Source organism: Scyliorhinus canicula, chromosome 26 (genome assembly GCF_902713615.1).
Source record: "Scyliorhinus canicula chromosome 26, sScyCan1.1, whole genome shotgun sequence".
Classification (NCBI taxonomy): domain Eukaryota; kingdom Metazoa; phylum Chordata; class Chondrichthyes; order Carcharhiniformes; family Scyliorhinidae; genus Scyliorhinus; species Scyliorhinus canicula.
This window is the reverse complement of record NC_052171.1, coordinates 11313966-11338919: the sequence shown is the minus strand read 5'-3', so window position 1 is coordinate 11338919 and position 24954 is coordinate 11313966. Positions and strand designations below refer to the sequence as shown.

Here is a 24954-nt window from a genome sequence, read left to right as displayed (position 1 = left end):
ATGATACTAAGATTGGTGGAGTTGCAGACAGCGAGGAGGACTGTCAGAGAATACAACAAAATATCGATAGATTGGAGAGTTGGGCAGAGAAATGGCAGATGGAGTTCAATCCAGGCAAATGCGAGGTGATGCATTTTGGAAGATCAAATTCAAAAGTGGTCAATGGAAGGGTCTTGGGGAAAATTGATGTACAGAGAGATCTGGGAGTTCAGGTCCATTGTACCCTGAAGGTGGCAACGTAGGTTGATAGAGTGGTCAAGAAGGCATACAGCATGCTTGCCTTCATCGGACGGGGTATTGAGTACGGGAGTCGGCAGGTCGTGTTACAGTTGTATAGGACTTTGGTTAGGCCACATTTGGAATACTGCGTGCAGTTCTGGTCGCCACATTACCAGAAGGATGTGGATGCTTTAGAGAGGGTGCAGAGGAGGTTCACCAGGATGTTGCCTGGTATGGAGGGTGCTAGCTCTGAAAAAAGTTTGAGTAGATTAGGATTGTTTTCGTTGGAAAGACGGAGGTTGAGGGGGGACCTGATTGAGGTCTACAAAATTATGAGAGGTATGGACAGGGTGGACAGCAACAGGCTTTTTCCAAGAGTGGGGGTGTCAATTACAAGGGGTCACGATTTCAAGGTGAGAGGGGGAAAGTTTAAGGGAGATGTGCGTGGAAAGTTTTTTACGCAGAGGGTGGTGGGTGCCTGGAACGCTTTGCCAGCGGAGGTGGTAGAGGCGGGCACGATAGCATCATTTAAGAGGCATCTAGACAGATATATGAACGGGAGGGGGAACAGAGGGAAGTAGACCTGGGAAAATAGGCGACAGGTTTAGATAAAGGATCTGGATCGGCGCAGGCTGGGAGGGCCGAAGGGCCTGTTCCTGTGCTGTAATTTTCTTTGTTCTTTGTTCTATCTCTGTAATCTCCTCCAGCCCCACAACCCACTGAGATCTTGTGTTCCTATAATTCTGACTTTCTGTGCATTGCCAATTATAATCACTGCATGCTTCGTGTCTTCAGTTGCCTTGTCCTCAAGCTCTGGAATTCTATCCCTCCGGCACTCTGCCTCTCGACCTCACTCATCCCATCAAAAATGGAGTGACTGGTATCTTTGGCCAGTGAGCTTAACATCTATCATTTAAAAAATGTTAGGGTCCATTATAAAGGACGTAATTGCAAAGAATTTAGAAGTACATAATCTAATCAAGCAGTCAGTACGGCTTCATGAAAGAGAAAACATGCTGTGGCAAATTTATTAGAATTCTTTGAGATAATAACAGGAGGCGCGATTCTCCGAGCCCCGTGCTGGGCCGGGGAATCGCCGCAACCGTGCCACGCCGCCCCGACGCCGAGGTGCGGAGAATCGGCGCCATTTGCGTTAGCGCGGCGCTGGTCGCGGGCAGCTGTCTGCGGTCGGGCCGCTGATTCTCCGGCCCGGATGGGCCGAGCGGCCGCGCGGAAGTTGCAGAGTTCCCGCCGGCGCCGTTCACCCCTGGTCGCTGCCGGCGGGAACTCTGCGCGAAAGGTCCCTGTGGGGCGGGGAAAAGCGCTCCTTTACCGTGGGGGGGCCTCCGATGGGGTCTGGCCCGCGATTGGGGCTCACTGATCGGCGGGCCAGCCTCCCCCCCCCCCCGGCCTACTTTGTTGCACTTCCGGCCCCAGAACCCCCGCGCCATGTTGCGTTGGGGCATTCACGATGGCGCGGACACTTAGTCCCGCGATCGTTAAATCACGCCCAGGATGGATAAAGGATAACCAGTAGACGTAATATACTTGGAATTCCAAAAAAGTGCTCGAAAGACGACTTAATAAGAGAAGGGCCCATCGTGTTGGGGGTAATATATTTGCATGGATAACAAATTTTCTAAAAAGACAGACAGAGTTGAGATAAGAGCGGCTTTTCCAGGATGGCAACTTGCAACTTGTGGAGTGTGATAGGCATCTGTGCTCGGCCCACAGTTGTTTACAATATATATGAATGACTTGAACGAGGGAAGTGATTACACTCTTGCCAAGGTTACAGGGGGATAGGTGAGTGGGCAAAAACTTGGCAGACAAAGAACAAAGAACAAAGATAATTACAGCACAGGAACAGGCCCTTCGGCCCTCCCAGCCTGCGCCGATCCAGATCCTTTATCTAAACCTGTTGCCTATTTTCCAAGGATCTACTTCCCTCTGCTCCCCGCCAGTTCATATATCTGTCCAGATGCATCTTAAATGATGCTATCGTGCCCGCCTCTACCACCTCCGCTGGTAAAGCATTCCAGGCACCCACCACCCTCTGCGTAAAAAACTTTCCACGCACATCTCCCTTAAACTTTCCCCCTCTCACCTTGAAATCGTGACCCCTTGTAACTGACACCCCCACTCTTGGAAAAAGCTTGTTGCTATCCACCCTGTCCATACCTCTCATAATTTTGTTGACCTCAATCAGGTTCCTCCCTCAACCTCCGTCTTTCCAACGAAACAATCCTAATCTACTCAACCTTTCTTCATAGCTAGCACCCTCCATACCAGGCAACATCCTGGTGAACCTCCTCTGCACCCTCTCTAAAGCATCCACATCCTTCTGGTAATGTGGCAACCAGAACTGCACGCAGTATTCCAAATGTGGCCTAACAAAGTCCGATACAACTGTAACATGACCTGCTGTAACATGACGTAATATAATGTAGGGAAATGTTAAGTTCTGCACTTTGAGAGGAAGCGTAAAGGAGCTGAATACTTTCTATATGTAGTAAGACTGCAGCACAGAGGTAGTTGGGGGTCTTGAATCATAGAATAACTACAGTGCTGAAGGAGGCCATTCAGGCCATCGTGTCTGTAATGACCCTCTGGAGGAGCATCCTCCCCAGGCTCACTCCCTTGCCCTATTCCTGTAACAGCAAATAATCTTTGGACACACGAAGGGGCAATTTAGCAAATCTACCTACCCGACGCATCTTTGGATTGTGGGAGGGAAAGAGTAGCCGGAGGAAAGCTATGCACGCACAGGGAGAACGCACAAACTCCATAGGCACCCAAGGTCGAAATCGAACCTGGCCCGGTGAGGCAGCAGTGCTAACCACTGTGCCTGCCGCCCCTTGGGTCCTCATGCATACATCATGCGTGCAAGTTCAATTGGGAAGGCAAATGGAACGATGGCCTTTATTTCAAAAGGAATGGAGTCTAAAAATAGGGACATTTTGCTAAAACTATACAAGGTGCTAGTTTTTTTTTACATAGAATTTACAGTGCAGAAGGAGGCCATTCAGCCCATCGAGTTTCCACCGGCTCTTGGAAAGAGCACCCTACCCAAGGTCAACACCTCCACCCTATCCCCATAACCCAGTAACCCCACCCAACACTAAGGGCAATTTTGGACACTAAGGGCAATTTATCATGGCCAATCCACCTAACCCGCACATCTTTGGACTGTGGAAGGAAACCGGAGCACCCGGAGGAAACCCACGCACACACGGGGAGGATGTGCAGACTCCACACAGACAGTGACCCAAGCCGGAATCGAACCTGGGACCCTGGAGCTGTGAAGCGATTGTGCTATCCACAATGCTACCGTGCTGCCCCTGGAATTAGACCACACCTGGAATACCCGTGTTCCACGTATCTGAGGAAAGATAGACTGGTATTGGAGGCAGTGCGGAGAAGGTTCACTCGGTTGATCCCGGGTAGGGAGGGATTTTATGAGGAGAGGTTGAGTAGGCCGGGGCCTGTCCTCATTGGGAGTTTAGACGAATGAGGCGACCTTATTGAGACATTGAGGATTCTCAGGGGGTTTGACAGGGTCGATGCTGAGAGGTTGTTTCCCCTGTGTGGGAGAGTCTGGGACCAGAGGACAATCTCAGAGTGAGGGGGCGTCCATTGAAGACAGAGATGAGGAGGAATCTCTTCCCTCAGAGGGGAGTGAATCTGTGGAATTCTTTACCGCAGAGAGCTGTCGGGGCTGGGCCGCTATGGTCAAGGCCGAGACAGATTTTTAATTAGGAAGGAGAATCGAGGGAATAAGGCGGGAAAGTGAGGATTATCACATCACGTTCGTCATGATCGCATTGGATGGCGGAGCAGACTCGATGGGCCGAAATGCCTACTTGTGCTCTCCCGTCTTATGATCGAAGACACTCCTGATCTACTTTGGTGAAGTTTTTGGTCATCTGACCTGATATTTTGGTGTCATACCTTGCTTTATTACGCTCCTGTGAAGCACCTTAGAATGTTTCATCACCTTAAAGTCGCTATAATAATACGAGTTGTGCGGCTGTCATTGTAAGAGTCTTTCTTAAGACACTACATGCATAATATGTCTGACCAATGCAGGACAGCAATCAACAAACTCAATAATCTGTTGAACTCAATAATCAAAACAATAGAATATATACTCTGGAGGAGGTAATGATCACAATTATTCGTGCTATAGTCACTATACTATATCCAGTCCCGGTTGCCGAGAAGCAAGATTCTCCGGCCTCTCCTCGGGGGGGGGGTTGCTGGCGGGACCTGGCTGCGCGAGGGGCCACCGGGTTCCTCGGGGGGGGGGGGTTGCTGGGGGATCTGGCCCCGGGAGGTGCCCCCACGGTGGCCTTGCCCGCGATCGGGGCCCACTGATCCGCGGGCGGGCCGGTACCATGGGGGCACTCTACCACACCGGCGGCTGTACCGGTCCGCCATGGCCAGGGCAGAGATGAACCGCCCCCCCTGCACATGCGCTGGGATGACGCCATGGCGCCCCCGCGCATGTGCCAACACGTGTTGGCCGGCGTAGAAGGGGCTTGGCGCCATGCCAACCAGCGCCGAAGGGTCTCCGCCGGTCGCAAATCACTAGGGGGAATTCCAAATTCTCAGCTGGTACGGGAATTGAACCCACGCTGCTGGCTTCTTTCTGCATCACATCATCAAGACTGCCTACTTCGTCCAACGCCGCCACAGATGGGGGAGGGCCGATCCGCGGGCAGGGCGAGACCGCACCTCTGGGGACTTCTAGACTTAGCTTTGAGTCCAACAACTTCAGATCATGAAGCCTGTCGTCCATTGTGATCTTTTTTCCCAACATGCATCACTGCATATGGCCACTCTGTGACTTGCTATTATGTTTGATTTCAGCTCGGATTGACTCCTTGTTCCATTGACACATTCTGCTGCGTCACTATTAGAGCCTTCCTTAGTCAGTAACACTGTCATGAACACTCCCTTTAGATCATAGAATTTACTGTGCAGAAGGAGGCCATTCGCCGATTCTGAGGCGAGGGAATGGTGGCGTTTTCTGTCAGAATAAGATGGCGTAAAACGGCCACCGATTCCCTGTTTTTGTTGGGGGGCTGGCAACAAAGCAGCGTGGATCGCCCAGTACCAGCTGCCGAAGCGGTCCGGAGAATTGCCGGGACCGTGGCTGCGCATGAGCATGGCGGCACCCTGCGCCGGACGTGCCGTGCTACTCCGCCAGACTCGCGCCACGAAATAACGCCCCACCTTTGGCCGGCACGCGCGCCCCGGACCACCACTACCCCCCCCCCCCCCCCCACAGTGCCCCCAGCCCTGAATAAAGTCTCCCCCTGCCCGCGGATCGGCCCTCCCCCCACCTGTTGGACGAAGTACGCAGTCTTGAACCCGCGCTGCTAGCTTCGAGATGCAGAAAGAAGCCAGCAGCGCGGGTTCAATTCCCGTACCGGCTGAGAATTCGGAATTCTCCCTCTGTGTACCCGAACAGGCGCCGGAATGTGGCGACGAGGGGATTTTCTCAGTAACTTCATTTTACTTGTGACAATTAAACTTATTTACATTTACAGTCGCAACGCCGAGTTCCCGACGATCGAGAACACGCGTGACCGACGCGGTCGGGAACACGGCGTGTCAGTGGCGTGGCATCAGGGCGTTGCCTGAGGCCTTCGATACGTGGCGCGGCTATGCGGCTGTGGAGGGGGACGGAGCATCGTGAAAGTGGCACTGTTCGGGAACCCGGATTCTCCGTCCGATCGCCGAACGCGATTTCAGCGTCAGCGACTGTAGAATCTCGGCCACAGAATCCCACTGCCATAGACAATGCGCCCCTGAGAGAAACCAGGCTGGGGAGTCTGAGACCTCACCCCTTTGCCTCTGACCCCACAGATACTGCCAGACCTGTTGAGTTTTTCCAGCATTTTATGTTTTTATTTCAAATTAAAGAATGGTATATTAGGATGTATAACAGGAAGAATTTCCTCTCAGAAGGAGAGATGGACAAACAATGAGGTTCCTGCTAACTTTAAAGCAAAGCACTGTGGATACTGGAAATTGGATCGATTTATTTATTGTCACGTGTACCGAGGTACAGTGAAAAGTATTTTTCTGCGAGCAGCTCAACAGATCATTCAGTACATGGGAAGAAAAGGGAATAAAAGAAAATACATAATAGGGCAACACAAGGTTTACAATGTAACTACATAAGCACCGGCATCGGATGAAGCATACAGGGGTGTAGTGTTAATGAGGTCAATCCATAAGAGGGTCATTTAGGAGTCTGGTAACAGCGGGGAAGAAGCTGTTTTTGAGTCTGTTCGTGCGTGTCCTCAGACTTCTGTATCTCCTGCCCGATGGGAGAAGTTGGAAGAGTGAGTAAGCCGGGTGGGAGGGGTCTTTGATTATGCTGCCCGCTTTCCCCCGGCAGCGGGAGGTGTAGATGGAGTCAATGGATGGGAGGCAGGTTCGTGTGATGGACTGGGCGGTATTCACGGCTCTCTGAAGTTCCTTGCGGCCCTGGGCCGAGCAGTTGCCATGCCAGGCTGTGATGCAGCCCGATAGGATGCTTTCTATGGTGCATCTGTAAAAGTTGGTACGGGTTAATGTGGACATGCCGAATTTCCTTAGTTTCCTGAGGAAGTATAGGCGCTGTTGTGCTTTCTTGGTGGTAGAGTCTACGTGGGTGGACCAGGACAGATTTTTGGATCCCGAGGAATGGAAAATCTACAAACAAAAAACACTGGAAAAACTTTGCAGGCCTATCATCTTCGATGGAATGAGAAATAGAGTTAGCATTTTGAGCTGAATATGACTCTTCTTCAGAACCAGGGGCAGTAATGAAAGCAAAAACAATTGAATGCTCCAGTTTGGTGATATTAAGGTCTCTCTGAATGGTTGAATCAACGTGAGTCCTTTAGGAGGTAGCAATAAATTAATGTGGATGCAGGACTCTGAAACTAAAACAGAAACAACTGGACAATCTCAGCAGGTCTGACAGCATCTGTGGAGAGAGAAGGGAGCTAACGTTTCGAGTCGGGATGATTCTTTGTCAAAACTCCCTTGAGGAGGTAGAGTCGAGCGTCAAGTGCTGCCATCCACTCATGATATTAAGGCCCCTGCTGATATGTCCAGCTGGTTCGAAATGACTGGATTTCCTCTTAAATACATCTATATTAATCACTTATCATTCCTGTGGTCATGAGTTCTACATTCTCCTCAATCTCTGAGTGAAGAATTTTCTTCTTCATTTTGCTTCGGATTTCCCGGTGACTGAAACATTCTCTCTGCGTTCACTCCATCAAAAAGCTTTCAGAATTTTAAAGATCCCAATTCCGTTCCCGCCCTCAGCTGTCTCAGTGGACCTGTCAATCCTTTGTGTGAACCCACACATTTCTGGGATCGTCCTTGTCGATATACTGGGACTGTACTCATTGGAATTTAGAAGGATGAGGGGGGATCTTATAGAAACATATAAAATTATGAAGGGAATAAATAGGATAGACGCGGACAGGTTGTTTCCACTGGCGGGTGAAAGCAGAACTAGGGGGGCATAGCCTCAAAATAAGGGGAAGTAGATTTAGGATTGAGTTTAGGAGGAACTTCTTCACCCAAAGGGTTATGAATCTATGGAATTCCTTGCTCAGTGAAGCAGTTGAGGCTCCTTCATTAAATGTTTTTAAGATAAAGATAGATCGTTTTTTTGAAGAATAAAGGGATTAAGGGTTATGTTGTTTGGGCAGGAAAGTGGAGCTGAGTCCACAAAAGATCAGCCATGATCTCATTGAATAGCGGAGCAGGCTCGAGGGGCCAGATGGCCGACCCCTGTTCCTAGTTCTTATGTTCTTATGATTTTCTCTTTACCGACTCCAGTGCCTCTTTTTAATAATATGATGGCCAGAACTGTAGGTCCATGGAAAATAGGTGCAGGATTAGGCCATTCGGCCCTTCGAGTCTGCACCACCATTCAATCTGATCATGGCTGATCATGCAAATCCACTTCCGCTTTCTCTCCCTATCCCTTGATCCCTTTAGCCATAAGGGCCACGTCCTTTAAGAAGTGGGTGTTTAAGAAATGTACCTTTACGAAATGAAGCTGCTCATGCTACTGGAGTGATGTCAGAGTACGGGTGGAGCTGAGCGTCAGTTTCAGTTTGAGAAAGAGCTTGGGTGTGTCTGTGTTTTTCAGTGAGCTGAATCTGAATTTAAAAGTGAGCTGCACTGCTGCGATCTCTGCCATCCTAAGACTATCTGTGAATCATTTGTGAATTCAGGAGAATTATAAATGTTTTCAGTATTGATTATAAATCTAACGTGCTCCTGTTTGAAGGTTTGTTAAGTCTTTTGGATGTTAAAAGGACAGCATATAGGCTATTTAGTGTTGTATTCTTTGGGGGTGTATTTGATTGGTTGGTTTCTAAGATATTCACTGTTTGTTTTAAAAAGGTTAACGAGAGTTCATGGAATAAACATTGTTTTGTATTTAAAAAAAACACTGGTCCATTTTCTGCTGTACCACACCTGTAGAGTGGGCCGTGTGCTCCCCATACCACAATCTATTAAAAGTTGTGAGTCAGGTGAATTCCATGATACACTTTGGGGTTCTCTAAACCCTGGGCCATAACACTCTTGAATATATCCAGCGAACCAGCATACAAGATGATCAAAGGATGCGATAGGGTGGACAGTAAGAGCCTTTTTCCTCGGATGGTGATGTCTAGCACGAGGGGATGTAGCTTTAAATTGAGGGGAGATAGATATAGGACAGATGTCAGAGGTAGGTTCTTTACTCAGAGAGTAGTAAAGGCGTGGAATGCCCTGCCTGCAACAGTAGTGGACTCGCCAACATTAAACGCATTCAAATGGTCATTGGATAGGCATATGGACGATAAGGGAATAATGTAGAGGGACTTTAGAGGGGTTTCACAGGACGGCGCAACATCAAGGGCCGAAGGGCCTGTACTGTGCTGTAATGTTCTGTGTTCTATAACAGCTTTCTAAGGTAGAAAATTCCACAAGTTCACAACTCTCTGAGAGAAGATGTCCTTCCTCATCTCAGTCCTGAATGGCTTAACCCTTATTCTTAGGCTGTGGCCCCTAGTTCTGGACGTTCCCAACATCGGGACATTCTTCCTGCACCAGCCTTACAGTCCCATCAGTATTTTATGTTTCTGTGACATCCCCTCTCATTCTTCTAAACTCCACTGAGTACAAGTCCAGTCGATCCACGTTTTTCTTCATATGTCAGTCCTGCCATCCCGGGAATTAGTCTGGGGAACATTCGCTGGACAAGAATGTTCTTCCTCAAGGACTGTCAGAGGATAGAGCAGGATTTAGATCATTTGGAGACTTGGGCAGAGAGATGGCAGATGGAGTTTAATCCGGACAAATGTGAGGTAATGCATTTTGGAAGGTCTAATGCAGGTAGGGAATATACAGTGAATTTCATAGAATTTACAGTGCAGAAGGAGGCCATTTGGCCCATCAAGTCTGCACCAGCTCCTGGAAAGAGCACCCTACCCAAGGTTAACACCTCCACCCTATCCCCATAACCCAGTAACCCCACCCAACACTAAGGGCAATTTTAGACAGAGTGGATAAACAGAGGCTTTTTCCCAGGGTAGAGGGGTCAATTACTAGGGGGCATAGGTTTAAGGTGCAAGGGGCAAGGTTTAGAGGAGATACATGAGGTAAGTCTTTTTACACAGAGGGTAGTGGGTGCCTGGAACTCGCTGCCGGAGGAGGTGGTGGATGCAGGGATGATAGTGACATTTAAGGGGCACCTTGACAAATACAGGGCAGCACGGTAGCATTGTGGATAGCACAATCGCTTCACAGCTCCAGGGTCCCAGGTTCGATTCCGGCTTGGGTCACTGTCTGTGCAGAGTCTGCACATCCTCCCTGTGTGTGTGTGGGTTTCCTCCGGGTGCTCCGGTTTCCTCCCACAGTCCAAAGATGTGCAGGTTAGGTGGATTGGCCATGATAAATTGCCCTTAGTGTCCAAGATTGCCCTTAGTGTTGGGTGGGGTTACTGGGTTATTGGGATATGGTGGAGGTGTTGACCTTGGGTAGGGTGCTCTTTCCAGGAGCCGGTGCAGACTCGATGGGCTGAATGGCCTCCTTCTACACTGTAAATTCTATGATCTATGAATAGGATGGGAATAGAGGGATACGGACCCAGGAAGTGCAGAAGATTTTAGTTTAGACGGGCAGCATGGTGGGCGCAGGCTTGGAGGGCCGAAGGGCCTGTTCCTGTGCTGCACTTTTCTTTGTTCAAATTAGGAGACCGAAACTGCCGAAAATAAATCAAGGGGCGAATTAAGGAACTTAAATGTATTTGTAACATTATGAAAAGGTGCTCGGAAGCAAGGTGAGTTGATTTCTCTTGTGATCCAGCAAAGGATTTGTGAAACAGTGTGAGCCAGAAGCCATTCCTGGCTGTGTACAAGGTTTGACTCCAGGGCATCACGAGATTTGTTAAATTGTTTGAGATTAAGCTTGGAGTCATAAAGTGTTACAGCACAGAAAGAGGCCATTCGGCCCATCGTCTCTTCGTCAGCCATCAAACAGCAATTTGGTCTCACCCCTTTCCCAGCACTCAGTGCATTGAGAGACCTGTGTCATGTGAGAGTACCTTTAAGAAATGGGTGTTTATAAATGGATGTGTATATAAATATCTGTAGTGAGTGTACCTTTAAGATATGGGTGTTTATAAATGGGTGTGTATATAAATATCTGTAGTGGGAGTACCTTTAAGAAATGGGTGTTTATAAATGGGTGTGTATATAAATATCTGTAGTGGGAGTACCTTTAAGAAATGGGTGTTTATAAATGGGTATGTATATAAATATCTGTAGTGAGAGTACCTTTAAGAAATGGGTGTTTATAAATGGGTATGTATATAAATATCTGTAGTGAGAGTACCTTTAAGAAATGGGTGTTTACTACTGCAGTGATGTCAGAGAGTGGGTGGAGCTGGGCTGTATGTCAGCTTTTTCCTTTCGTTTTAGGCTGTTTGCTGCAGGGTGTGTTTTTGTTTCGTTTTCAGAGCTGGAGAGCTGCAGTCACAGCCAGAAGGTGTAGAATCTCTCTCTGTAACCTAAAGACTGTTAATAGATCCTAGTGATTTAAAACTAGTAACAGTCGTGACTTTAACCTGGTGCTTCTGGTAAAAGGTGTTTTAAGTCGTATGGATTTTAAAAGGAAAACTTAAAGGATTACTTAGTGTTGTCTTCTTTGGGAGTTGTATTTGAATTAATGGTTGCTAAGATGTTCACTGTATGTTTTAAAAAGGTTAATTTGAGTTTATGGAATAAACATTGTTTTGCTTTAAAGAATACTTTTCCATTTCTGCTGTACCACACCTGTAGAGTGGGCCGTGTGCTCCCCAGTCCAAAATCTATTAAAGTTGTGAGTCTGGGGAACTCCATGATACACTTTGGGGTTCTCTAAACCCTGGCCCATAACACCTGATTGCTCCTTCTCTTTAAATAGTAGTGGGATTACAGCTCCTTCCGGAAAAGGTAGTTCGAGGGGGAAACTGCGAGGGGGAGACTTGGATGAGGGAGTTGAAGGGTGGGTCAGTAAATTTGCAGATGATACGAAGATTGGTGGAGTTGTGGATAGTGAGGAGGGCTGTTGTCGGCTTCAAAGAGACATAGATAGAATGCAGAGCTGGGCTGAGAAGTGGCAGATGGAGTTTAACCCTGACAAGTGTGAGGTTGTCCATTTTGGAAGGACAAATCTGAATGCGGAATACAGGGTTAATGGTAGGGTTCTTGGCAATGTGGAGGAGCAGAGAGATCTTGGGGTCTATGTTCATTGTTCTTTGAAAGTTGCCACTCAAGTGGATAGAGCTGTGAAGAAGGCCTATGGTGTGCTAGCGTTCATTAGCAGAGGGATTGAATTTAAGAGCCGTGAGGTGATGATGCAGCTGTACAAAACCTTGGTCAGGCCACATTTGGAGTACTGTGTGCAGTTCTGGTCACCTCATTTTAGGAAGGATGTGGAAGCTTTGGAAAAGGTGCAGAGGAGATTTACCAGGATGTTGCCTGGAATGGAGAGTAGGTCATACGAGGAAAGATTGAGGGTGCTGGGCCTTTTCTCATTGGAACGGAGAAGGATGAGGGGCGACTTGATAGAGGTTTATAAGATGATCAGGGGAATAGATAGAGTAGATAGTCAGAGACTTTTTCCCCGGGTGGAACACACCATTACAAGGGGACATAAATTTAAGATAAATGGTGGAAGATATAGAGGGGATGTCAGAGGTAGGTTCTTTACCCAGAGAGTAGTGGGGGCATGGAATGCACTGCCTGTGGTAGTAGTTGAGTCGGAAAATTTATGGACCTTCAAACGGCTATTGGATAGGTACTTGGATTAGGGTAGAATAAGGGAGTGTAGGTTAACTTCTTAAGGGCAGCACGGTAGCATTGTGGATAGCACAATTGCTTCACAGCTCCAGGGTCCCAAGTTCGATTTCGACTTGGGTCACTGTCTGTGTGGAGTCTGCACATCCTCCCCGTGACTGCGTGGGTTTCCTCCGGGTACTCCGGTTTCCTCCCACAGTCCAAAGATGTGCAGGTTGGGTGGATTGGCCATGACAAATTGTCCAAAATTCTATGATTAACCTAGGACAAAAGTTCGGCGCAACATCGTGGGCCGAAGGGCCTGTTCTGTGCTGTATTTCTCTATCTATTCTCTATCTATCTATCTAAAAGTTGACAAGCGGTGTGGGAAGTGCGAGCTTCAAAATTCAAGTTGGAATGCAGCAAGGATTGGCACTGCAGGGGCTGGTTTAGCACAGGGCTAAATCGCTGGCTTTGAAAGCAGACCCAGGCAGGCCAGCTGCACGGTTCAGTTCCCGTACCAGCCTCCCCGAACAGGCGGCGGAATGTGGCGACTAGGAGCTTTTCACAGTAACTCCATTTGAAGCCGACTTGTGACAATAAGCGATTTTCATTTCATTTCATTTCATTTTCACTGCACTCCTTGCTCTTCCTGATTGTCGTGGATATTCTAACTGAGAAAGTGAGATGGAAAGGGCCATTGTCAATCCTGCTTTCCGCCAACATTAAGCTACGTTGGAGGGTTGATGAGAAAGAAGGTGACTGAGTATATGGAGAACTGGAGCCAAGTGCTGGAAGGTCGAGATGTGACAGTGCAGAAGGAGGCCACTCGGCCCATCGAGTCTGCACCGGCTCTTGGAAAGAGCACCCTACCCAAGGTCAACACCACCACCCTATCCCCACAACCCAGTAACCCCACCCAACACTAAGGGAAATTTTGGACACAAAGGGCAATTTAGAATGGCCAATCCACCTAACCTGCACATCTTTGGACTGTGGGAGGAAACCAGAGCACCCGGAGGAAACCAACGCGCACACACAGGAGAGAACGTGCAGACTCTGCACAGGCAGTGACCCAAGCCGGAATCGAACCTGGGACCCTGGAGCTGTGAAGCAATTATGCTATCCACAATGCTACCGTGCTGCCCTCATAAGATCAGTAGACCATAAAATGGCCTGTCGGGGATGAGAGTTGGAGTGGAATTGGAAAGATTATTGGTGAAGACTTGGAGATTCAAGCACTGGGGGTCAGTGGTGGGATGAGTTAGAAGTATGGGTGGAAAGTAAGCATTGGATTAGCTCTGGTTGGAGTCATTTGGAAGAGGTGAAATGGAGTGTTCGGTAATAGAAACCTGAAAGAAGGAATCAGCAAAGCAGTTGCAAGACCAGCCATGTGATAGAGTGCAGAAACTTGGACATCGTTAAGAAGTGAGGAGCAAGACTGGATAATAATGAGATGTAGGTACTGAGGTGGGAATGTGTGGCGTAACAAGGAATGACAAGATCAGGAACCGCTATATCAGCAAATCAAGATTGTGGTAGCATCAGCGTGACAGTGGCGCAGTGGTTAGTACTCATGCCTCACGGCGCTGAGGTCCCAGGTTCGATCCCGGCTCTGGGTCACTGTCCGTGTGGAGTTTGCACATTCTCCACGTTTGCACATTCTCCAAAACTATTGAAAAGCTTCCTGGATCTGCTTCTGAAGTACTATAACCTTCAGGACCATGTACCTGAAAGTGGGCTTAAGGTGAGAGGCTAACGTCTTCATTCTCTCTTTTGGCCAGCATAGGGACAATGGGCTCTTTCTCTGTCGTGACTTTGCTATGGTTTCAAGAGATTGCAGTGAAATGGTCATTTTTGTAGCGAGTGAGACAGAGGGGAAATGTGATGAGGTCAGTGATAGCGATGGAATTGCCAGCAAGGAGAACAAGGCCTAAGACCAGGTGGAAAGATGAGGTGACGAGAGAGAGGAAACACAACGGGAATGGAAGTGGAATGGGGCGGGGAGCGGAGAGGTTTCTTTTAAATATAAATTTAGCGCACCCAATTCATTTGTTTCCAATTAAGGGGCAAATTAGTGTATTCAATCCACCTACCCTGCACATCTTTGGGTTGTGGGGGCAAACCCACACAAACATGGGGAGAATGTGCAAACTCCACACGGACAGTGACCCAGGGCCGGGATCGAACCTGGGACCTCGGCGCCGTGAGGCAGCAGTGCTAACCCACTGTGCCACCGTGAGGTTAATGATGGGAGATAAGAGAAGCACCAACCAACATTATGGTGACCCCAAATAATATGGGAGATGCTGAAAGATTAGTATGCAAATGATCTACTGGAATAATAATACGTATTTTATAAGAATCGGCTGTATTTACTACATACAGAACACAGAACAGTACAGCACAGAACAGGCTCTTCGGCCCTCAATGTTGTGCCGAGCAATGATCACCCCACTCAAACCCACGTATCCACCCTATACCCGTAACCCAACAACCCCCCCCTTAACCTTACTTTTTTTTTTAGGACACTACGGGCAATTTAGCCTGGCCAATCCACCTAACCCGCACATCTTTGGACTGTGGGAGGAAACCGGAGCACCCGGAGGAAACCCACGCACACACGGGGAGGACGTGCAGACTCCACACAGACAGTGACCCAGCCGGGAATCGAACCTGGGACCCTGGATCTGTGAAGCATTTATGCTAACCACCATGCTACCGTGCTGCCCGTAATGAGCCAAATAGCTGGGGCTGGTTTAGCACTGGGCTAAATCGCTGGCTTTGAAAGCAGATCAAATAGGCCAGCAGCACGGTTCAATTCCCGTACCAGCCTCCTCGAACAGGCGCCGGAATGTGGCGACTAGGGGCTTTTCACAGTAACTTCATTTGAAGCCTACTTGTGACAATAAGCCATTTTCCTTTTTCATTTCATTTCAATAAAGACTTTAAATGTAAGATTCTATGCTTCTCTACTGAGGCTTTGATCGACTAATTCAGGAGAAACTGTTTCCGATGACAAAGCCTCGATAACCAGAGGAGGCATAAGAGCTCAAGGAAGATAAGCGGGGGGACATGTACCTAGTGAGTTCTGATTTGCCGAAAGGGGTGTTTCAACAATTACTCTCGAAGGTGAACTGAATGAAGGGAGAAATATTGGAAACAGAGCTAGTACGGGCACGATAGACTGAATGGCCTACTTAGAACCATCGAAGTTACAGCACAGAAGAAGGCCATTTGGTCCATTGTGTCAATGCCAGCCCGCGGCACCCATGTGCCCTTTCTAATGCCACCTTCTTCCCCCGGCACACCGCCCTGTAGCTGACAGCACTTAAGGTACATTTTATAAGGGGTTATGGTCTGTTTTCACCCTCAAACCGGGCAGTGAATTCCAGACTCCCACTGCTAAAAATTCTTCCTCATGTCATCACTACACCTTCTGCCTCTTAGATCATAGAATTTATAGTGCAGAAGGAGGCCACTCGGCCCATCGAGTCTGCACCGGCTCTTGGAAAGAGCACCCTACCCAAGGTCAACACCTCCACCTTATCCCCATAACCCAGTAACCCCACCCAACACTGAGGGCAATTTTGGACACTAAGGGCAATTTAGCCTGGCCAATCCACCTAACCTGCACATCTTTGGACTGTGGGAGGAAACCGGAGCACCCGGACGAAAACCCACGCACACACGGGGAGGACGTACAGACTCCGCACAGGCAGTGACCCAAGCCGGGAATCGAACCCGGGACCCTGGAGCTGTGAAGCCACTGTGCTATCCACAATGCTACCGTGCTGCCCTTATCATCGATCGATGTCCCCCGGCTTCTAGAATTCTCCGCCACGGGAAACAAATCATCCAATCCACTCCATCTCTTCCCCTCATCATTTTGCACACCTCAATCCAGTCACCCCCTTCTTTGTTTCAAAGAAAATAACCCCAATTTATCCCGGTAGCCACACTTTTCTAGCCCTGGCCAACCTTCTGTGTTGGCTGCATCCACGCTGACCGGATCTCGGATTTTATTTTCCATGTACATATGTGTTTTCCATCTTCAATTTTCTTTCACTGTTTATGGTTTGCCTTTGTCTGGCATTTTTATCGGTCCAATTCTCTCTGTGTTTGTTTGCTGTTGTTTTATCCATTCCTCTGTGTGTTCCCTCCAAATCTATCGGTTTCTCTTTGCTCACGACCCCCACCCCACTGCTATTTTCTTTTTCTAATTACTCTCACTTTGATAGATTTGCTTCCTGTCTGCTTCGCTGGACACCTCGTTAACCCATTCTTGGGCAGCTCGCTCTGATTTCCATTTCAATCGCTGGGCGGAAATTAAACGAAAATAAAAGGCTCGGCTTGACCGGCTTCTTGTCAGTTGTCCCAATACAAGGTCGAGAAATCAGAGGCCTCGCGAAGAAACCAGAGCCAGGGAGGGGAGGGAGGCACGCACAACAGGAGGCGGTATGAATAAAGAGAGTCTCCCCTGGGGATAACACTGAATCAGCCACCAACAATAATAAAACTTCCTGCCCACTCCATACACCTACCATCTCTTTGTTTCAACTCATACTCATCCCTTGCTGCATGTGTGGTTCTCCAATGAGCTGAAAATAGAGGCGACAGGGACTGTACATGACTTCACTACTCATTCTATCTCTTAGAATTTGGATTACCCAGAATAAATCTTTGACAGAATCATCCAGCAACGTGAGCTCCCTTCTCTCTCCACAGATGCTGTCAGACCTGCTGAGAACGTCAAGTATTTTCATTGCCAGGGCAGCACGGTGGCGCAGTGGGTTAGCCCTGCTGCCTCACGGCGCCGAGGTCCCAGGTTCATAGAACATAGAACAGTACAGCACAGAACAGGCCCTTCGGCCCTCAATGTTGTGCCGAGCCATGATCACCCTACTCAAACCCACGTATCCACCCTATACCCATAACCCAACAACCCCCCCCTTAACCTTACTTTTATTAGGACACTAAGGGCAATTTAGCCTGGCCAATCCACCTAACCCGCACATCTTTGGACTGTGGGAGGAAACCGGAGCACCCGGAGGAAACCCACGCACACACGGGGAGGATGTGCAGACTCCACACAGACAGTGACCCAGCCGGGAATCGAACCTGGGACCCTGGAGCTGTGAAGCATTTATGCTAACCACCATGCTACCCTGCTGCCCCAGGTTCGATTCTGGGTCACTGTCCGTGTGGAGTTTGCTCATTCTCCCCACTTGTTTGCGTGGGTTTTGCCCCCCCCACAACCCAAAAGATATGCCGAGTAGGTGAATCGGCCAGGCTAAATTGCCCCTCAATTGAAAAAAAATGAATTGGGTACTCTAAATTTAAAAAAAAGTATTTTCATTGCCTCGGAATAAACATACATACAGATAGCTAGATATATAGTAGGTAAGTCAAAATGTTCCTGTTACCAAACTCGAAACACACACTTTCATTCTATTTCAGTGAGGTTGCAGGTGATGTCTGTCTTGCAGACAGACATAATTCTTCGGTCAAATGTAAATAAACGTGGAAATAACCTTTTCTCCAAACTTTACTGCGTTGCAAATGAAAATGGAAAAGCAGGGGTTGAGGGACTTTCTGCTAAGGGATTCTTAGAAAAGCTGGAGTCACACACACTCGGATCCAGCCTCTGAGGTGGGAGCATTTTTGCTGGGCGGTTGAAATGGGTTTAGATATACTAACATCTCCCAAATCCCTGCATGCTTCTTTTGTCTTCCATAGAGAGAATTGCAGTGAGGGAAGGCAGCCTATCATAATCTTTATTGTCACAAGTAGGCTTACAAAGGAGCTGGTTTAGCACACTGGGCTAAAGCGCTGGCTTTTAAAGCAGACCAAGGCAGGCCAGCAGCACGGTTCAATTCCCGTACCAGCCTCCCCGAACAGGCGACAGAATGTAGCGACTAGGGGCTTTTCACAGGTGATTTCACAAGTGATTTTCATTTCATTACATTAACTGCAATGAAGTTGCACATATAAAGTGGAGCTTAGCACTGACACTGTGAGAGAGCACAGTAAGAAGTCTGACAACACCAGGTTAAAGGGTAGCACATCATGGCTACTCTGAGAGAGAACAGAGCAAGGAATGGGCAGAGATTGGAGCATAGAACATTACAGCGCAGTGCAGGCCCTCAATGTTGCACCGTCCTGTGAAACCCCTCTAAAGTTCCCTCATCATACAGAACATCTTTGGGATTTACTTTAAAATGCACAAGCAAAATTGCTCAAAAGCCTCTCTCCACCCTCCAGCGAATGGCGCACTCTTTATAGTATAAGAAAATAAGATTCTTACAAATTCAAGAGGCTGAATGATTTGTTAATATATCGTTTGTATTAACGTTGTATCCCAAGTTCTCAGTCATGAGAACTAACCCAATATGTTCTCCAAATACGAGATGACAATATTCAACATAATATTATCTTGTTGGATAATCCATCACTGTTCTATAGTGATACACAATCCACAAATATTTATTCCAACCAGAGGTCAACGTTGTACATTAATTTCCACCTTAATAATAATTGTTATAATCTTTATTGTCACAAGTATCAACACTGCGATGAAGTTACTGTGAAAATTGGTATAAAGAAGGGTGGATTATTATATACTACATATTTACAGCGTCCAATATTAGTAGTAGATGATCCATTGTAGTAGATGAAGCGAATATGCTACTCTCACAATGGAGAGAACATCATTTTCAAGATGATCTCTTAGAATATTTCCTGGGTTCTAACGAATATACTTTCAGTTGTTCTCCCGTTCACAGTTAGTTTATAACCTCGTCTATTTCCCATTGCTAACATTAATTTCAATTCCTGTTTTTGCACCGGCCAGTTGCTGTTTAGAGGTGAAATGTCGCCTTTAAAATTCAGTTGCACAGTCGGGCAACGTCCCAATGTTACAAAACCTGTCCAGAAGCTGCCAGTCACAAATAGGGGAGACGACTCGACGCAAACTTGGCTGGATTACCTCCAGAAGAACAGATTTCAAAATGGGCAGAAAACACTGACATTCTAACCCCGTTGGAAATTGGAACAAAATTAAGGGCGAATCAGTAAATTAACAGTTGCTTTTTTCTAAACAACACAGTTAATGTCCGCTTAGAAGTTCCGCGGTGCAAAAGAATACTAGTATCACTTTCTTCAAATAACTGCTATTATGCAAAGGAACTAACACACACACATACCAAAACCAGAGTTTGCTTCTGCAGCTATTGCAATCTTACAGAACAGTTCAAACACATCCCAATCACTGGCACATTTGCAATCAAACCCATGTACAATTAGAAAAAAAATGTGCATCTCAAAATGAGCATTAATTACAGTTAAAGGGAAAATTCTAACCCGACTTGCAACTCAATCCCCAATCAGCAGAATTGGTGTCCGGGAAAAGGATTGCAAACATCCTAAATCAATCCAGGCAATTCGATTGATGTTCTGAACTGCATTTCAAATACCCCCTCCATCTGCCCCTTCCTACCGTGTTTGGAACAGGCATATTTAACCCCCCCCCCCCCCCCCCCCCAACAACATTCACACAGACTTCAAATTCCACAGAAGTACACAGAAGATATCTGTACCCGAAGATATCTACCTGAAAAGGCTGCATTGCCTTCCCTGAGAATTTGAAATGATCCCTTCGACTGGGCTGTGATACAGCGGGGTTCAAACTGGACACACAATGTGCCCACCCACCACCCGCCCTCCAATTTGATTTTCTTTGAATATTTGCACTTTGGAACCCGAGATATCGTTGCTTGTTTACAAATTTCCATTGCAAACTCACATTCAAAATAATTTTTTTAAATAAAAAAACAAGACAAAACCATGCCAGCAAATGAATATTTCTGTTGGCAATTCGGCAAAAAGAAAACGAGACAACTTTTAACAAGGTTTAAGAATGCAAAATCGTTGATTCATTTTCATGTACTCCATGTGACAGGGTCTGATTCGACCTGGAGCAATGTTAACCTGTTGTTGTACGAATAATAAATCAGCGTGTATTTAATATCGACATATGATGTTTCTATTAATGTGGACACATCAGATATTTGTATTTACAGGCACCGTTCAGTTATTCTGTCCCATGTTTGAACCACTTCTATGGCCACCAGAATCCATAGAAGAACCAATTTAATAGTTCAAATATGAGGAGACGGAGCTGATTCACAGCGGGAACCTGTTCCACCCGTTGGAAGATAGGTTTGAGCTCTTATTGCCCCTACATGTCCACTTTCGTTTTAATCCATTATGGATTTCCGACCAAAACGGTGCCTGTGTGGAACAGAATACATTCTGAGTGGCTTTTGAAGCATCAATTTCTAACGTTAACTTCAGTTACAACAGAACTCCAATTGCCCAGGGGAAGGGAGCTGATTATTAACAATTCATAATTATTAAGTTTCTTAATTGCCTTCAACTGAGATTCTTTGTCGTCATTAATAAAGCCAGGGAAATCTTACAAATTCTGCAGATTCTGTAGCCTGTGTTGGAATGCACAATATCAGATTTCAATATCTGGTGAAATTCACACGATTTCAGATGTCAGTTTACAAGACTTTTATCGTGGCAATTGACACATGCAGTGGGATGTGACTGTTGCACATTTTTTTTAACAATAATCATTGATACCCACAACACTAACAAATCAATTACAGGTCAAACGAGGGGCGAATGGACAGGGGTGAAGAACGTGGTGGCGCTAAATCATTGTTTATTCTTTATCTTTCCATCATTTAAGCAGTGTTGCATCTGCAATATCTCAACGAGAACGAAAGAAACTTGAGTTCAACCTGTTTCCCAATGAGGCATGTATTCTGTTTAAGTTGTTCTCGAAACAACGGCACATCTGACACAGGCTGGTTGCAAGTGGAAACTAATTTGACTCCCCAAAGCAAGGGAGTTTTTTTTTTGGGACTTCATTTAATGTCATTGTTCATTCCAAGGACTCCCACCCTCTCTCCTTTCTCGACCCTCACATATGCACCGGGCCCAGGCTGCACAATTCTCACTGGGTGAAAACCACTTGCTGTGCTGAACATTACTTTCAGCCGCATTTCTGACTTCGACCCGTGATTTTCCATTTCAGCTACGATTTATGACAAAATGTAAAATTCACCAGCCGCGACACGAACTCCTTGCTCTTAAAAACAACACCACATGACTGTAAGAAGAACTCGATTGGACATCAGGGGCAATCTCTGTATCTAACTAATAAAACTATGACATACTTCTACCATTCAGTCTCAATTTCCAGCTGTACACACTTGTACAATAAAATTATTACTAATTTGTACTGGTAAATCTGACCCTGTATCTGCCTGTAATAAAATTATTCCACTTGTACTGGAGTATCGAAACTTTACACATTTGTATCAGAGTCAATTTCACCCTGCAGCTTCCTTTTAATAATAAAATTAATACAACGAGTCAATCTAACTCTGTACCTGCTTGCTATAAAACAGTGACACGCTATCTGTGACTGTAATAAAACTATTGCTGATTGGGCATCATTTAAGGTATGACACATTGTTTTTAAGAGACAAACTCTCCCTGTATCTCAATCTCAATAATAATTGTGCATTTGAATCAGTCAATCTTACCCAGTACACACAGAACTCTGCCATACATTGGTTCAGATACAATCACAGACTGCACATCAGATACAATCACAGACTGGACATCAGATACAATCACACACTGGATATCAGATACAATCACACACTGGACATCAGATACAATCACGGACTGGATATCAGATACAATCACACACTGGATATCAGATACAATCACACACTGGATATCAGATACAATCACGCACTGGACATCAGATACATTCACACACTGTATATCAGATACAATCACACTGGATATCAGATACAATCACATACTGGATATCAGATACAATCACACACTGGATATCAGATACAATCACACACTGGACATCAGATACAATCACACACTGGATATCAGATACAATCACACACTGGACATCAGATACAATCACACACTGGACATCAGATACAATCACGCACTGGATATCAGATACAATCACACACTGGACATCAGATACAATCACACACTGGATATCAGATACAATCACGCACTGGATATCAGATACAATCACACACTGGATATCAGATACAATCACACACTGGATATCAGATACAATCACACACTGGATATCAGATACAATCACGCACTGGATATCAGATACAATCACACACTGGACATCAGATACAATCACACACTGGATATCAGATACAATCACGCACTGGATATCAGATACAATCACACACTGGATATCAGATACAATCACACACTGGATATCAGATACAATCACACACTGGATATCAGACACAATCACACTGGACATCAGATATAATCGTAACCGACTCAATCTCTCCTCATACATCAGTCCCGCCATCCCAGGAATCAGCCTTTGCTGCCCTCCCTCGAGAGCAAGAACATCCTTCCTCAGAGAAGGGGACCAAAACTGCCCACAATACTCCAGGTGTGGCCTCCCCAGGTGTGGCCTCCCCAAGGCATCCCTGCTTCTATACTCGAAGCCTCTCGCCATGAAGGCCAACACACTATTTGCCTCCTTTGCAACACACTGGACATGAGATTAATCTGATCCTGTACTTTACCTAAAACAATCTAACTTTCTCAATTGTACAAATTGAACACAGGAATTAAACATCACTGCTGTTATTCCACATCCATACATACCACCATGTCACCAAAATAAATCTAACAGCAGCTGCTGATTACTTTTTTGAGCAGAACTGGATTTTTTTTTTTGAAATCTCATTTAAATCGCATTATTTCCACAAAGAGTGTGTCTTCTGTTCTGCACTGTTGGGTCCTCGTTTGCAAAGCATTTTGAATCGCAGCTCTGCAGTAGTAACGGGGGAATGGTCACGCCAAGGAGATACAGTACTGGGCAGATTTGGGGAACAGTTTCTGCCGAATGCAAAATTGTGATTGAAGGAAGAGGGTTGATGTACCTGATCGTCCTGTGCTATGGGACATTCCTTGCTGCTCTTTCAAGGTGAAGATGTCCCAGGCGCCGTCCACAGGGATCACACAGAGAGACGTGGCTATTGAACAGGGGTCTGCTGCACACTTGAATATCCTTTAGATCCAGTGGGGCGTTTTAACAACAAAGTGTGCTCACACTGTATAAATCTGTAGATGGAATATAAATTAGAGGGTATGCAAGTGAATCGACCGATCCTTTTGAAGTTAGGGTTATGATTTACCTGCTGCCTGTTCGAATCCACTCATATCTGTAAATCCAGTTCACACCCACGTCTCTTGCTGTTACAGTGGGCGTGAAATCGGTCTCCAAAAGGGGTTCAAATCAGACCCAGCGCCCAATTGCAAACTTCCGCCTGCTCCACGGGACGAGATGCAGGAGCAGCCTGCTCAGTCAGGATTGGTTGCTCTCCTTGCTGTTGGGATTTGGGCAGAGGGGAGGGCTGGGTGGGTGCATGCACCGATGATTCCCTCCAGCCAACAGTGTGAGGTTTAAAGACACATGCACGTCTCAACCTTCCTTCGGGGCAGCCGAATTGGCTGCAACATCGCAGGGGGAAGGAACGTTTGGAGGAGATTTTCCCCCTGAACTCCACAATAATAGAGTTCCCAACCACTGAGAGGCTGCAGGATCACCTTTTAACAAACTGGGGGCGAGAATTGAAATTGGAGGAACATTATTATCGATTGCAAACTAAAAAGCTCACTGGAATAATTCCTGAAATCACACAGCAATTCGTAAATCCTAAATACATTCAAACCTCAGGAACAATCCCAAATTAGCTTGATCACACTGATAAGAGAGGGGTTACTGGACAGTAAACGCCTTGTTTCTTCAAAAATATATATGCATTGTCGTGGGCAGTAAACGAGATTATTAACACTGGAGGTTTAAGTAGAAGGGGCACCGACATTGGGCAACATTGCAGGAGGAATGATTTGCCCACTTGTTGGTTGATCACATCAGGCACAAAATGAGGCTGAAATATTGGCAATATTTGTAAAAGTGGGAGGAAGCAGGCAGACGCAACAGAAACGGAAAACAGAATTGCTCAAAGTGTAAAATAAATCAGACAGAGCGGTTTAAGTAAGTTTTATTTCTGCTTTACTTATTCCTGTACCTCACAGACCCACTTGAGAACACGTTGAGGTGGTAGACACACGATTTGTATAGAGAATTAACTTTATGTGGTTTCCAATTATCTCATTGTGCTTTTTGCAATGAGAGTATTTGGGAGACTGTCTGGAATTGATGTATGCTTGTTTCTATAAAACTTAGATACATCAGAACTGTGATCCAGAATTGCACAGTAGATTCATACGGTAGCATAGTGGTTAGCACAATTGC

General features: G+C 46.4%; 1 protein-coding gene across 2 annotated transcripts in view; it reads right to left on the bottom strand.

Annotated features, from left to right (window-relative positions):
* Nucleotides 1-23914, bottom strand: part of pax8 (paired box 8) — a 148727-nt gene extending 124813 nt beyond the window's left edge. For both annotated transcript variants that reach the window (XM_038785334.1, XM_038785335.1), the window contains exons 1-2: nt 23831-23914; nt 23576-23756 (exon numbers count right to left, since the gene is read on the bottom strand). In XM_038785334.1, the coding sequence (XP_038641262.1) occupies nt 23576-23600 (25 nt within the window). In that variant the 5' untranslated portion in view covers nt 23601-23756; nt 23831-23914. The remainder of the gene's footprint in view (nt 1-23575; nt 23757-23830) is intronic.
* Nucleotides 23915-24954: the final 1040 nt, after the last annotated feature.